Genomic DNA, 15,279 nt, shown 5'->3' on the forward strand with positions numbered 1-15,279 from the left:
TAATGAAAAACTAAGTACAAACCCAAACCAAAATAGCCGGGCCTAAAGGGATAAGCGTGTACTCAGCCCATGGAACAAATCTACCTATACTCTAATTTACACATTTCATCATTTCAGGATGGCATGGCTAGAAGTTTATAGGAAGTTGCCACAGATGGAGACCATATTGCGTGAGTTTGATGGGTATTTTAAAGAGTTAGTCAAGTCTTTTGCTATTGAAGGTCAATGGGGAATAGCAGGGTGAAGTTTATCCCCAAATAACCACACATTTCTAACAATTAAATTCCACCTCATAACCTACCTTGCATTTTACGTTTAGTCCCCATTCCACAAGTCTTCCTTATCATATATTTAAGTCAACTGACGTGTTTAACTGATGCAAAAGTTTCAGGTATTATTGAATATGAACATATAGAGGACTTAAAGGATACCTTTGTTCCTCAACTTTTCTTTCAGGTTCTTGAACAATGGGAAATATGAACATGGCTGCTATCTCTCTGTTTGTCCTGTTTGCTCTTTCTGAACCTGTTTTTCTTTTACCCCTAAAACAGGAAAATAACTTCCAGGAGCAGTGTCCTGTTTTTCGCTGCGGAAACTCACACATCAGCTACCCTTTCAGCAATAAAACAGAGAATGCAAAATGTGGTCCTTTTGTAGTGGATGGTTGTGATAATGAGCATCAGCAGATCAGCCTAGACAGAGGATCGGGAAAATGGTATCGACTTCAGAACATCAGCTTCGAACCATTTTCTTCAGAGGGTTCTTTTTCCATCATTGACAGGGAGCTTCAGTATCAGTTGAATACTAGGAACTGTGCATCCTTCAATAATTTGAGTCTTCCCCATATCCAATATGTTGATATTCAAATACCCAATTCAATAACCTTCTTCAAATGCAACCACACCATAAGATTCCCAAATTCTGCTTTTGATCATGAATACTCAGAGTGCCCCAACTTCAACATTTTTTATACTGACATGAATGCTAAACTACCGAGTCCTCCGACCAATTGTTCATCTATTTCACTTCCAGCGAATACAGACAAGGGTTATACTGACATATTTAATTTGTTAACTGGTGAATTCTCACTCCAAGTGACTATACGGCCTGAATTCATCCTATGTTACTACGACTGTTTGTTAAATAAAGGAACATGTCAACGGAACAACAGAACAAAACGATTGGAGTGCATGTACACAAATGGAAGGGCCATTGATATAGATATCAAGATTCCATCACCCCAATCATCATTCCCACCTTCCTCGAGTCCAATACCTCAAAAGGAAAGCAAAAAAGGTGCAAGTAAAAGTATGATTTTAGATTGTTAGTGTAATAATAGGACTCGTATCCTGCTGATAAGTAGGCTTTGAGTCTCTCTATCTCTGTACTAGAAATGCATCTTACTAAATTTTACTGTTCACAAGCTAACACTAAGCTGACTTACTGTTGCAGGATCAGAACGGAGAGTAATAACTGGTGTTGTTTGCGGAGCTATGGTCCTAACAACAGTTGTGCTCGCGATTTTCTTCTGGTATCGACATAATCGAAAAAACGCTTCTACAAACCTTCAACGAACAAACACTTATTCTCGTGCCTTCTCAAAATCTGACCTGGAAAATGCTAATATATACTTTGGACTCTCCATCTTCTCCTACTCGGAACTCGAAGATGCAACTAAGAACTTTGCTTCAGAGAATGAACTCGGAGATGGAGGTTTTGGAACTGTTTACTATGGTAAGAAAGTCATAATTTTGTGACAGATCATGAAGCAAGATCTGACAATTTGTTGATGGACTAATAATGTTTTGATCAATATCAACCAGGAAAACTTCAAGACGGGCGTGAAGTTGCTGTCAAACGCTTATATGAGCGTAACTACAGGAAGGTTAATCAATTTCTGAATGAAATCGAAATCCTCACAAGACTGCGCCACCAAAATCTAGTATCTCTTTATGGGTGCACTTCACGTCGCAGCCGGGAGCTGCTTCTTGTTTATGAATACATTCCCAACGGCACTGTTGCTGATCATCTCCATGGAAATCAAGCCAAGTGTAGTCCACTTACCTGGCCAGTTCGATTGAAAATTGCCATAGAAACAGCGAATGCGTTGGTTTACCTTCATGCTTCTGATATTATTCATCGAGATGTGAAGACTAACAACATTCTCCTTGACAACAATTTTTGTGTCAAAGTTGCAGATTTTGGGATTTCTAGATTATTCCCGACGAATGCGACACATATCTCAACTGCTCCACAAGGGACTCCTGGATATGTTGATCCTGAATATTTCAACTGTTATCAGCTAACTGAAAAGAGTGATGTCTATAGCTTTGGTGTTGTCTTGGCTGAGCTCATATCATCGATGCCTGCTGTTGATATAACACGAGAAAGACATGATATTAATCTATCCAGCTTAGCAATAAACAAGATTCAGAAAAACGAATTCAATGAGTTGATCGACCCTTTTCTTGGATATCAATCAAATGAAGAAATAAAAAAGATGACAACGTTAGTTGCAGAGCTAGCATTTCTATGTTTGCAACAAGATAAGGAAATGAGACCTACTATGGATGAGATTCAAGAGGAACTCAAGAGAATTGAAAATGGGGAGTATGAGTGGGATACTCCAGATCAGGAGGAGCATGAGGATCCATAGGTATTCAAAAACCACAGTTGTCTAGAAATCAAAAGAAAGAGAGAGGGGCAATCATTCCTACTTCCTACTCATATTAATAATTTAAAAATTAAAGTTTCTTCTTTACAATGTTTGATATTATTTTGATGTTTAAACTCTACAGCTTTAGTCTCCACCCTCTTGAATTTTATTTAAATAAATTCAATCCAATGTCGGAGAATCAACAGATACAACTAACTCACGCAGACAAAAACCTCAAAATAGATCATAATTTTATTTTTGATAAAGTAACTTACTAGTGCAATCTAATTCTCTATTTAGTTCAATTCTATTATAGAATTTATTTTACTTTTATAAAATTCATTTGATTCGGTTTTGATCAATTTATAACAATTAAAAAGTGAAGTACCAAAAGAATTCTTTAGTAAACCAAACATAAATATTATTTATTTATAGATAAATTCCACAAAATTATATGCAATTTTAGACTAACGAAGTAAATTTCCTAAACGGTCAAAAGTAGAGTCTTACGGCTTGTTTCGATTGGGAAGAGTTAGTAAGGATTGGAAAGAATTAAAAAATTCCATCCCATATTTAGAAAGAAAAAAAAAACAGTTCTATTATAAAGTATGGGTTTTGAAGGGTCGAAAAAATTTCAGAACTCTCATATATGAATTCACCAAATTGAAGGGTCGGCAAGGTTCGGAGAAGTAAAAATTTATTTTCAGCTAAAAATTATCATAAATCTATACTTACCCCCCTGAATCCCCCTCTCGACCGGAGTCGTGCCACATCTAACGGATGTACTTTTTTGCTAAACAGATAAGGATCAATAATAACAATTACTTTACCTTGCTTTACTTAATTTTACAAAATTATAACTAACTTAACCCTCTCTTTTCCTAAACAATCTGAAACCTGTGCCCATTATATGAGGGGTAAATCAGTCATTCTATAAGACTGGTTCAGTCAGGCCAATTAGTCCACAGTTTCCATGCAAAATTTCAACCTTGCCTTAACATCAATCGCTTTCTTACTCAGGAAACTGAATTTCTACAAGTTCAATTTATTCATAGGATACGCAACTACTTAGAAATGACCATGAAGTTTCTCCTTTGTTGTTATTGAGAAAGACATGTGATTGCATTACAGCCACTATTTTACCACTTGACAACTACAGTATAATCACATAATTAGTTAGCTTTAAATCATCCCTTGACAAATTTTCCAAGACTACAAAGTCACGAATGAACTTTCCAAGTAAGCCAATGTGGGTCTAGCTTGGATGGCTAAGACACCTCTAAGTGCATTGAGAGGTTGTGGGTTTGAACCACGCTTCCGTAACTAACAACTAACAGTTGAGACTCTAAAGAGTCGATTACCATCTTTGACAAAAAAGAACTTTCCAAGTAAAGTCCGAAAATATCTTCTAAAATAGGCCGGCAAGACAAAAAATGCATTTCAGACCTTGCATCTGTTTCCTTTCCTTGACTTCACTTGCATATCAAATGGATAAAAGAGGATATAAACTGAATTACACTGAACAAAAACACTAGTTCAGAGAATAAACAAGTTCTCAGGTCATGGTACCTGTTTTAGTTTTAGTATTGTTTACTTTCTCTTATCTTCCTTCTGTTTACTCTGCTGACACATCGAAATATCCTAATTCCTCTTGTCCATCCTTCTTCAACTGTGGAGACCTTGGGGACATTAGATTTCCTTTCACCCAACCGGCAAATTCTACTTGTGGGCTGTTCATGGTAAATTGTAGCAACCAAAAGGTGCAACTAGAGAGAGGAGGAAAATGGTATAAAGTTGATCTCATCTCTGAGGCTGATACAATTTTTATCAATGACACAGAGCTTCAGAATCGTCTGGACAAGCAAAAATGTGATTTTATTGATGGATTCCCTCGTTCCAGGACTAGTTTCTCCTCATTTCAAATTTTTCCTAACATTACTATGTTGAAATGCAATCGTACTTCAAATATCACCTTTAGTAGAGGTTTAAGTCATTACATTGATTGCAGTCATTCGAGCATCTATTATACTCCTCAAAATAGGAGCTCTCCGCGCTCTCATCCTGATAACTGTCTGACTATTCAGCTTCCAGGACATATTGTTGGAAATCGTAATAATTTTTCCATAGAGTTGACCTCAGAGTTTCATGTTCGGGTATTTGTATCTAATGATTGTAGCAGTTGTCATTTTCAAAGAGGTGGAGAATGTCAAATAGAAAGCAATGGAGATTTCCTCTGTGCAAATGCAATCGTGCCGACTGGTTGCAAGCTTAACAGCCAGGGAAAACTCCAGTGTGCCAATGGAGGGAAGGGTAAGGTTAATTCTTGTTCCATTTTGACTATGAGCTTTTCGTACATGCAGCATCAGGTAGCCTTTTTGAATCACACAATAACAGTGCTTTCTTTACCATCTTCTGCAGGGAGCCAAAAGATGGGGTGGAAGAAAAGACTAGGTAATATATCATCTTGACAGCTTAATTCCTACTCACTTCATGTTTCTTCAGCAAATAGACTGCAGAGTTTCTATAGTGATACAATTTCATCCACAGGTGCATGTGAATTGAAGTATTTACTCTATTTTGCAGCTTTAGGACTCGGTGGACTAGCTGCCATTTTTATAATTTTGTTGACTGCAATTTTCACCTGTCGTCTAAAATACCGTTCCCGAAACTATCACCAAACAAATAACTCTGGTTCCTCCTTAAAATCAGACATTGGATTGGAGAATATCAACTTAAGAATCCCCATCTTTCCCTACAGTGAACTTGAAGAGGCTACGGATAACTTCGCGTCTGAAAAGGAACTTGGAGAAGGAGGTTATGGAACTGTATACTATGGTAAGAAGATGAGCGTCCTACATTTATCTAGAATTATGTGTATGCAGCTAGAACTTGCTGAATGAATTATTTCTTAATCATTTTACAACCAGGAAAACTCCAAGATGGTCGTGAGGTTGCAATCAAACGCCTATATGAGCACAACTACAAAAGGGTTCAGCAATTCCTGAATGAAATTGAAATCCTAACACGCCTGCGACACAGAAATCTTGTGTCTCTTTATGGGTGTGCTCCACAGCGCAGTCGTGAACTCATACTAATCTATGAATACATTCCCAATGGCACTGTTGCTGATCATCTCCATGGTGATCGATCTAAGTCTGCTTTACTTACCTGGCCTAATCGGATGAGGATTGCGATAGAAACAGCTAGTGCATTGGCCTATCTTCATGCTTCTGATATAATTCATCGAGACGTCAAGACTGACAACATTCTCCTAGATAACAATTTCTTCGTCAAAGTTGCAGATTTCGGGCTATCCAGACTTTTTCCAAATGATGCCACACATATCTCAACTGCTCCTCAGGGGACTCTTGGTTATGTTGACCCTGAGTACTACCGCTGTTACCAACTAACTAACAAGAGTGATGTATACAGCTTCGGGGTTGTCCTTGTTGAGCTCATTTCTTCAATGCCTGCTGTTGATATAACAAGGCACAGGAATGAGATTAATTTGGCTGAATTAGCTGTAGACAAGATCCAAAGATGTGCATTTGATGAGTTGATAGATCCATGTCTTGGATACAGATTAGACGAGGAAGTTAAAAGAATGACAACTTCTGTTGCAGAGTTGGCTTTTCTATGTCTACAACAGGAAAAGGAAATGAGACCTCCTATGGATGGAATTCTGGAGGAGCTAAAGAGAATTGAAAATAGAAAATATGATTTGGAGAATCTGGAGAATGAACATGATCATACCTAGTTATTGGAATTCACAGAAGCACTAATGTACTAACATTATAGATTGCATCAAAAATTGCATTCCAGAAAAATTCTACAACTGTCTCCAACAGAGTTTGTAACTGACAAGTGGGCTAGTCGTATTTCTTCAGCTATATTTTCTGCACTGCTTTAACTTCCAAGGTGTTAATTAGAGGTGTGCAAAAATCGAATCAAGCCGAATAACCAAACCGAATCGACATTATAAAAAAACTAACTCTTCAATTTTGTTCGATTTGAAAGTAAAATCAAAATTTCAGTTCATTTTTTGTACAAACAAAACCAAACCGAAAAACCAACTTAACCAACTAGTTCGGTTTGGTCGGGTTTGAACTGAATGCACACCTCTAGTGTTTATTAATTCTTCTGATATTTATTAGTAGATGTAAATCAGATTGACTGAGTTCTAAATTTATTTTGTTGTGGTTTACATTATTCACTTTTTATTCACAGAAAGATGCATTCAAGGAACAGCACCGGCATAATAATTACTCATGGGCAACTAATACATCTAGAAAACGAAGTTCATCTTAATAGAAGAGAGTATATATTAGAGATGAGCTTATTGTGCACTAGAATTATAGTACTCATGATGTAAACCGGAAAATAACCTTCTTCTTGCAAAAATAATTCTTGAGAGTTTGATGAAGAGAAAAATGCCTGGTAACTCAAAACTAAGGACCTAAAGTTTAAACTTCTCAACTGTTTATGATATGTTTGCAGTATAGAACAAAGCCAAATTCATGCTAGCTAAAATTCACTTTCTGGGACCAGAAGTCACACTGTAGATAGTGAAATGCATATTATTGGATTAATTTGAGAGGGTTTGGTAGAGGGATCCAAATTCTTAAATGTAAATGTACAAAGTAAAACATAAAATTATAGTAGAGGAGCAAAGTATGTTACCTAAAATTCTTATTCTTCTACTTCAAAAGAAATTAAGAATCTACCTATGCTTAAGATCTTTGCTTGTCAGGTTCAATCAGAATTCTTCTATTGCTCTAGTATATAAATTAAGATACTATGTTAGACTCCATCCAATGGGCATTAAGATTTCATTCTAGAAGAATCACAAGGATCATATAGCTACACTTAATGTTTTTTGTTGCAAGGCAACAGATTGCCTAATGCCTTATTTAAGGCTTAATTCCATCATTGCCCTATGCAACAACTGCCAAACCATAGCATTACACCAAAATCTTGGGAACCCTTATACTAAATATCTCATTGAGAATTTACTTTGTTTCTTGTGTTAATTACCCGGATATTGATACTTAATTCAATATTTGATCACTTAGCTGCTAAGTTCACTCTTGAATTGTACCATTGATGGCCAAAATGTTAGCGGTGTCAAGTAAGAGGAAGTAATTGCCGGGTACAACAGCGAAAATCAAATATATATACAAATGTAATTTCAAAATTGGTAAAGTAATTCCACTATCCGGAGAAAGAACAAAGCCAAAGGGAACAGAGGTAAAAGTGCATGCAGGCATTCTATGATTCAACAGTTCTCTGTACAATTATTTAGCCTTCCAGTTCTATTCATAGTATATATATATATATTCTACTATCTTTTTTTTTCTTTTTCTTATATAACCTTAAAAAATGAAGTTGCTAGCAAAATCTATTTTGATGTAGGATTTGGCCGTCCTAAATTTCAAAAGCTATTCAAATATAGCCTTCAATAAATTTTCATGTGATATACCCTTAAAAAGAGAACTATTTGCTCCAGTAACAAGTTTTTCTTTGACCATAAATAAATCTCGAGAAACGCAAATACACTAAGGCCAAAATTGTAGTCTATACCCTTTTTCTTTTGCTATGTTCCCTCTTGAAAGTAAAGCCTAATCTACACTTTTTACCCTTAAAGTTTATTAATGCTTACAGGGTGAGCATCGGTTGGTTCAATTTAGTCTGGTTACGAATCAACCAAAACCAACTGTGTCGAAATTCACTAAATCCTCAACGACATGGTAATTTTTTTAACCAAACACCGAAAATTTTTATCGGTTCAGTTCGGTTCATTTTTGTTTTAAAATTCGGTTTGGACTCATTTCCAAAATTAAATTAAAAAATTAAAATGTTAAGTAAAATAAAAAAAACCCGGAATTTGGATTTGAAACAAAAAAATACTATTTAATTTTGAAAAGTTCGGTCTGGTTGGTTTTTCGATTATTTCAGTTTTACATCCCAAAATCGAACCGTTAACCGAATTCCAAAACTTTCTAAATTACCTACCGAAAAAACCGTTTTCACCAAAAAAACAAATTTCGGTTCAGTTTGGTTGGATTCTTTAGTCTGGTTCGATTTATGCTCACCCCTAAATGCTTGTTTTTGAAGGCCAGTGGATTTGGAATTTACTTTGGAAAACGTATCCATTAGGCTAAATAATTCGATTCAAAGCAAGCACGCACTACAATAATAATTCCAAAAAGCAAACGCATACAGTTTTCCAAAACCGATCCCTATCTCTCTCTTTCAAGCAATACGTCGAACACCTTTATGACATTTTAAATTCAAAAACATAATTTAAATACACATGGCTAAAGCCACAAATAAAAACACAGATAGAGAGGGCAAAAACGGACCTGAAACGAAGAAATGGCAGCATTGCAGAAATTCAAGCTACTCGCTACACAATGCGGCGTCGTACAGAGTCCTACACGAAGTCCAAGTCCAAGAACAAGCCCTATCATTCACCTCCGTCGCAAAAAAACCACTCTCCGTATGCTTCTCACTCGCTCCTCCACCTCCTCCGGCCGCCGCTCACCTCGTCGACAGCATGATCCGTCTCCGATGATTCTTCCGCCGCCGGAGAAAAAGAGAGGCACGTTAAAGGACTTGTTCGTTTCGTCTCCGGCGATGACATTTGACGACGACGGCGACGAAGAAGAGAATGTTAAGGGAAAGGTTAGAGAGATGAATATCGGAGGGAAATGTGAAGTGTTTAGAATGAGAGTTAACGGTTTAGGTGTTGAACCGGCTGGTTCGCCTAGACCGGGATGGATCGGGTTTAGACATAGGTGTTTGATTCGGAGAGCTTGGAGGCCAATGCTTGCCGGAATTGTCGAAGAAGATGATGATGTGTCAAATTCTGTTTGACCGATTTGCCCCTCTGTTGTTATTAACTAACTGTAGTAAATAATTTTTGCTTTCATTGAGGTTTACAATTATCTTTTTTTTTTTTACCTTTTTCTTTTACTTGATAATATAAAATATCTTTTTTTTTTTTTTGACAAAGGCTAATCTTCATTTCAATGATAAAATTATCAGAATTATAAAAATATGACTCCTCAATAAGTTAAGTGAGCCAGTCAAAAAAAAAAGAGGAAATTACACCATTTACCAAAAAAAATGAAAATAATTACAAAAGTATATGTTGACTTTTTTCATTTATAAAAATATTAATAATATTTACAAAGATACAAAAAAAATAAAAAAAAATATCAAACATACGGTGTATACTGTGGGTATAATGTTAGTATACTAATAAACTAACATTATATCAACATTGTACCAAAATTATACCAACATTATACATACTGAGATTTTATTAATATTAAATAAAAATTTACCAAAATTACATCAAATCGTATACTGAAAATTAAATTAATAATATACCAAAATTATACCATCAGTATACCAAGAGTATACAAATTTTCTAGTTCATTACCAACTATAGTGAAAAATACACATAAAAAAAAATACATGTTATCAACTAGAAAATATATATAAAAATTTATAATCAATATACCAAAAATATACTGAAATTATACCAATAATAAACCAAATATTATTTTTAAATTATCTGATTTATAGTTTTAATATTCCAAAATTATACCATAATTATACCGACATTATACAAATCGTACTTTTGTAATTAATTTTCATTTTTTGATACTTTTGTAATTAATTTTAAATCAGTCATATTTTTGTAAATAAAAAAAGTTTACAGATATTTTTGTAAATATTTTTAAAATTTTAGGTACTTTTGTCATCGTCCCAAAAAAAATGATGATACTGCAAAAATAGTCATCCATAAGGGCTTATATAACCACCAATGGGTCACCCAATTCTAGTAACAACGTATTAAAAAAAGCTATCACCCAAATAAATCTATCATCATTAAAAGAAGAATTTCTGATGTCCTAAAATGCTGATTGTCTGTGAATAACAGCTCCTTTATTAACGTTGAAATCTAAATGCTTCAGCCCCAATTAAGAAACCAAACTCCTGCCAAACTAAAATTATTCTACCAACTTACCAATGCATTTTCTATAGTTACTTGCCAATGCATTTTCATCTAACAGTAAAATAGATAAAATAAATAAAAATAAAGTAACTATAGAAAAGCCATCAAACATATACAAATAAACTGTTGCCTTAAAGTCTTATTTTACTTTAATACTTATTGATGATTTAATAAACTATCAAATAATTATATATAAGTAATATATGTTTTTTCCGTAAAGTAAAAATAAAATAGCCATAAAATATTGATTCATCGTCTTTTTAGTTCTAAATATTGAGATGATATAATTTTAAACCGATGCATTCCATTTGATTGTAAAAAAATTTATCATTTTTGTTAATATTTCATAAGAAAAAATATAGAATATAATTGCTAAAAATGGTAATTTCATTATGTAAAAGAATAGTGTCAAAATTATGATATAATATTACGCCAAAATAATAATGAAAACTCACGCCAAAATAGTGATATAAAATCACGCCAAAATAATGATATAAAATCACGCCAAAAACTAGGTAGCCGGATACAGAAAAAAATTTAAACCAATGCATTCCATTTGTAAAAAAAATTATCATTGTTGTTAATGTTTCATTCGAAAAAATATAAAATATAATTGCAAAAATGATAATTTCATTATGTAAAAGAATAGTGTCAAAATTATGATATAATATTCCGCCAAAATAATAATAAAAACTCACGTCAAAATAGTGATTAAAAATCACGCCAAAATAATGATATAAAATCACGCCAAAAACTAGGTAGCACGGATACAGAAAAAAACATAAAACAGGTATGGTTAAATGGCATTTAAAAATAAACAAAAACAAAAGACACAAAATATGAAAAAAATGATAAATAGAAATAGAAATAATATTTATAAATATAAAAAGTTACAAATTTATATTTATATATTTATGAAAATTACTGAAATAGATCATTTAAATATATGCAAATATATCAAATAAAATTCTCAAAGTTTAAAAAACTGAAGTTAATATTTTATAAATTTTACGAAAATTTTATGTAATTCTACAACTATTTAAAAATAAAATATCTTGTAGGTAATTTGAATCATACACTTTATGAGTAATAGATAAGATTTTGAATGAGTTAAAAAAATATGTAATTCTATAAAAATTTAAACATGAGATATATAGTAGGCAATTTAAATGATAAATTTTATAATAATGAATTAGATTTCGAATGAGTTTTCAAAAGTTTTTAGTTTGCGAAACGGAAAACGCAAAAATATTGAAGTATTTGTATTTTCTAGTATCCGTGTTTCCGCAAGAGTAGGGTTATCAGCGCAGCGATGATGGCATGGGAGTTCAGAAAACCAGCAGACCCTTCTTTTTAGCTTAAAGAAACCCAACCTTTTTGTTGGAGAGCAAACGACATTGGAGAAAAGGACATAATCAGGCGGCGGAAAATCCAAGATGGCCGGAAACGGCAAAGATCCACCGAGAAGAAGAGGCAGCGGTTTCAATATATTTCAGTTGAGGAGTAACTTAATTTTCATTTTCAGTTGAGGAGTAACTTAATTTTCATTTTCATTTCTGGTTTTTTTATTCAAAGAATAGAGTACTGAAATGGTAATTATTTTTTTAGAAAAAAAAAGAAAAAGAACCTGAAATGGTAAACAAAATTAACTTTGAGGGCCAATTGATAATTTAAATTTGGCAAAATATGTATTTAAATCCTTGTACTATCATACTTTTTTAAATTAGATCCCTCCACTACAATTTATATACATTGAATCCTTACACTTCTAATTTTGTAGAGTAACCTTGTCAAGTCGGATAAAAAAATATTGATAACAGAGTTATTTTCAACAAAAAATAAAAAATATAGGACTCAATTTAAAAAATATAAATATAAAAAAATCAAGAAAGATTTATCCTACCAACTTGGTGTTCGGCTCGATAAGTACTCGGTTCATGTTCGTTCATATTCTAAACGAACCGAACTCGAGCTTGATTTTATGTTCGTTAATAGAAACGAGCTGAACATGAACATAGTGGTGTTAGGCTCGTTTATGTTTACGAACAGCTCGAATAAGAGTTCGTGAACAAGCTCATGAACAAAATTACAACGTCATAGGGCATTTGAAAATGAGTTAAAAGATGAGGGTTTTTTTTTTTGGGCTTTTTATATAAAATACAGAATTTGGACTAGACTTTACTTTTATACAGCCCAATCCATATCTTTACTTTTCACACCATCAATTTTATGAAACCTAACCTTTTGTTTTTTTGATTTCTTTCTTTTTTACCGTTTTCTTATTTTCCTTCTCAATTGGCGGTTTCTTCATTCTTCTCTGCCATTTTCGCTTCTCTTCTCCACGATTTTGATGTACGTTATCTCCATTACTGCACGACTCCTCTTGCTTCTCTCATTTTCATCTCTATTTCATCATTATCTCAACCGTTCTTGCTTATATAACAGTAAATTCTTTTGAGTTGTGAAAAGAAATTCACGATTTCTACTCCTTCGCTTCCGCCGTTCCGCCTCCGCTGTTGCGCCTCCGCCGTTTCGCCTCCATCGTTCCGCCTTTATCTCGCCGCGCCATCTTTCTTTTATCTTTTTAATTTTAGATCTTAATTTTTTTGTTCTTTTTTTTATTTTCAGATCTGTAATTTGTTTATCTTTTACTGTTGATTCACCATTAAATATGTATAAAGAGTATTTTTAAAGAATCTAATACTTATTTCATGTTATATAGAATAATTTTGTGATTTTATATAATAAAATTCTGTTATTTCTGCATTTTTTTGTGTTTTGTTGTATTTCTGCGTTTTTTTTATTCTGCAGAACGATTTGTTGATGATGATTGATTGCTGAATTATTGTAATGTTACAGTGTTGTTGATTTTATGTTGACTTTATGTTGATATTATGTTGATATCTACTGATTCTTTTTATTTTAACATTGACAAATAAGGTAATATTGTCTGTGAAATAAACTTTCGTTGGATGAAATGAAACTGTATCATAACCGTCTTTGTCGAAATTTAGTTAGGTATGAGAGGTGGAACGCAAAACAATTATACGAGTGATTTTGAAGAAACTGTGCAGCTGCAAAGAGAATTGAGGAAAAAAAATATTTTGAAATAGATTTCTTTAATTTGTGAACTGTTGTGTTGGTGTATATTTAATATATTTTTATTTTTATATGTAAGAATAATTTTATTTTTTCATTTGAATTATTGTCGTTGTTATCAACATAATATCAACAATTAATGCTAATTTAGTCAAGATGTTTGTAAAATGAGAACGTCGATTAATTTAAGCCAAAAACAATCAACATATTATCAAAAACATGTCAACAACTCATCAATACAGCAATTTAAGACTAACTTTACTTTTCTTTTAATGATTGAAAAATCAACATGTTATCAACAGTATATCAACAACATATCAACATAAAATTGAAAATCAAAAAAAGTTAAAATACTTATAAACATAATGTCAACAAAAAATCAACAACGAATCAACAATTAATGCTAATTTAGTCAAGATGTTTGTAAAATGAGAACATTGATTGATTTAAGTCAGAAACAATAAACATATTATCAAAAACATATCAATAGTTCATTAATACATCAATTTAAGACTAACTTTATTTTTCTTTCAATGATTGAAAAATCAACATGTTATTAATAGTATATCAACAACATGTCAACATAAAATTGAAAATCAAAAAAAGTTGAAATACATATCAACATAATGTCAACAATAAATCAACAACGAATCAACATAAGGAATAAAATAAAACATAATTTTTTAAAAAATTGTGACAATCGATAAAATATCAACAAGAAATCAACAACATGTCAACATAATAATGCAAACATATAAATATCTAGTCTCGGTTAAATTTTATTTTATTTAGTTTATTTCGCTGACAAAGTTATCTAATTTGCCAATTTTTTAAAAAAAAAACAAAAAATTTCAATGTTAAAATCAAGGAAATACCAACTGATTATCAACACAAAATCAACAACAAATCGACAACACTGTAACATTATAATAATTCAACAATCAACCATCATCAAAAAATCGAGCTGCAGAATAAATAAATACAGAAATACAACCAAACACAAAGATAAAATGCAGAAATAACAAAAAATTATTCCATATAACCATAATTTTATATTACATAACATGAAATTAACATTATATTCTTGAAATATAATCTATATACATGTTTAATGGTGAAAAAACAGTAAAACAATTGTAGATCTGAAAATAAAAAAGAAGAAAAAGAAGAAGAATGAATAAATTGTAGATCTGAAATCAAATAGATGACACGACGAGCAGAGGAGATGATGGCGTTGGCGAAGATGACAACGGAGACGATGATGAGAACGATGACGGAGGAGCGGAGGAATAGAGGACGGCGAAGCGGAAGACGACGGAGAGGAAGAGAGAGGAAGATGAGCTGAGAGGAAGAGAGAAATATGAGTTGAAAGGAAGAGAGAATTGAATGATGAGGAGAGAGAAAATAAATGAAATAATGATGATTGTGCTATTAGAGTTGAATATATAAGATCCGTATAAAAGTTATAATCAGCTCCGTGTATGGTAGTTTAGTAAGT

General features: G+C 32.8%; 3 protein-coding genes and 1 long non-coding RNA gene across 6 annotated transcripts; 3 read left to right on the forward strand and 1 right to left on the reverse strand.

Moving 5' to 3' along the window:
* The first annotated feature begins 467 nt into the window (after window positions 1–467).
* On the forward strand, window positions 468–2,764 carry LOC126674890 (LEAF RUST 10 DISEASE-RESISTANCE LOCUS RECEPTOR-LIKE PROTEIN KINASE-like 1.1). The gene is made up of 3 exons (XM_050369420.2): window positions 468–1,296; window positions 1,453–1,734; window positions 1,824–2,764. Exons 1-3 carry the CDS (start codon window positions 468–470, stop codon window positions 2,654–2,656), a joined length of 1,944 nt encoding a protein of 647 aa, XP_050225377.1. The 3' UTR covers window positions 2,657–2,764.
* Window positions 1,298–2,655, reverse strand: LOC130015319 (uncharacterized). The gene is made up of 2 exons (XR_008790346.1): window positions 2,566–2,655; window positions 1,298–2,369 (listed from the first exon to the last, which is right to left on the reverse strand). It is a non-coding gene; the product is annotated as an uncharacterized LOC130015319 (long non-coding RNA).
* A 599-nt stretch (window positions 2,765–3,363) lies between the features above and the next one.
* LOC126674891 (LEAF RUST 10 DISEASE-RESISTANCE LOCUS RECEPTOR-LIKE PROTEIN KINASE-like 1.1) lies at window positions 3,364–6,865 on the forward strand. 3 transcript variants are annotated; one of them, XM_050369422.2, is made up of 4 exons: window positions 3,364–4,966; window positions 5,075–5,107; window positions 5,204–5,491; window positions 5,584–6,865. In XM_050369422.2, exons 1-4 carry the CDS (start codon window positions 4,219–4,221, stop codon window positions 6,411–6,413), a joined length of 1,899 nt encoding a protein of 632 aa, XP_050225379.1. In that variant the 5' UTR covers window positions 3,364–4,218; the 3' UTR covers window positions 6,414–6,865. The 3 variants fall into 3 exon arrangements, with proteins under 3 accessions (XP_050225379.1, XP_050225381.1, XP_050225380.1); XM_050369424.2 differs by having other exon boundaries at window positions 3,366–4,966; window positions 5,366–5,491; XM_050369423.2 differs by having other exon boundaries at window positions 3,369–4,966; window positions 5,240–5,491.
* Window positions 6,866–8,815: 1,950 nt separating this feature from the next.
* LOC126674892 (uncharacterized) lies at window positions 8,816–9,587 on the forward strand. Its single transcript, XM_050369425.2, has one exon. It carries the CDS (start codon window positions 9,032–9,034, stop codon window positions 9,530–9,532), a length of 501 nt encoding a protein of 166 aa, XP_050225382.1. The 5' UTR covers window positions 8,816–9,031; the 3' UTR covers window positions 9,533–9,587.
* The last annotated feature ends 5,692 nt before the right edge of the window (window positions 9,588–15,279 follow it).

Source organism: Mercurialis annua, linkage group LG3, assembly GCF_937616625.2.
Source record: "Mercurialis annua linkage group LG3, ddMerAnnu1.2, whole genome shotgun sequence".
Lineage (NCBI taxonomy): Eukaryota > Viridiplantae > Streptophyta > Magnoliopsida > Malpighiales > Euphorbiaceae > Mercurialis > Mercurialis annua.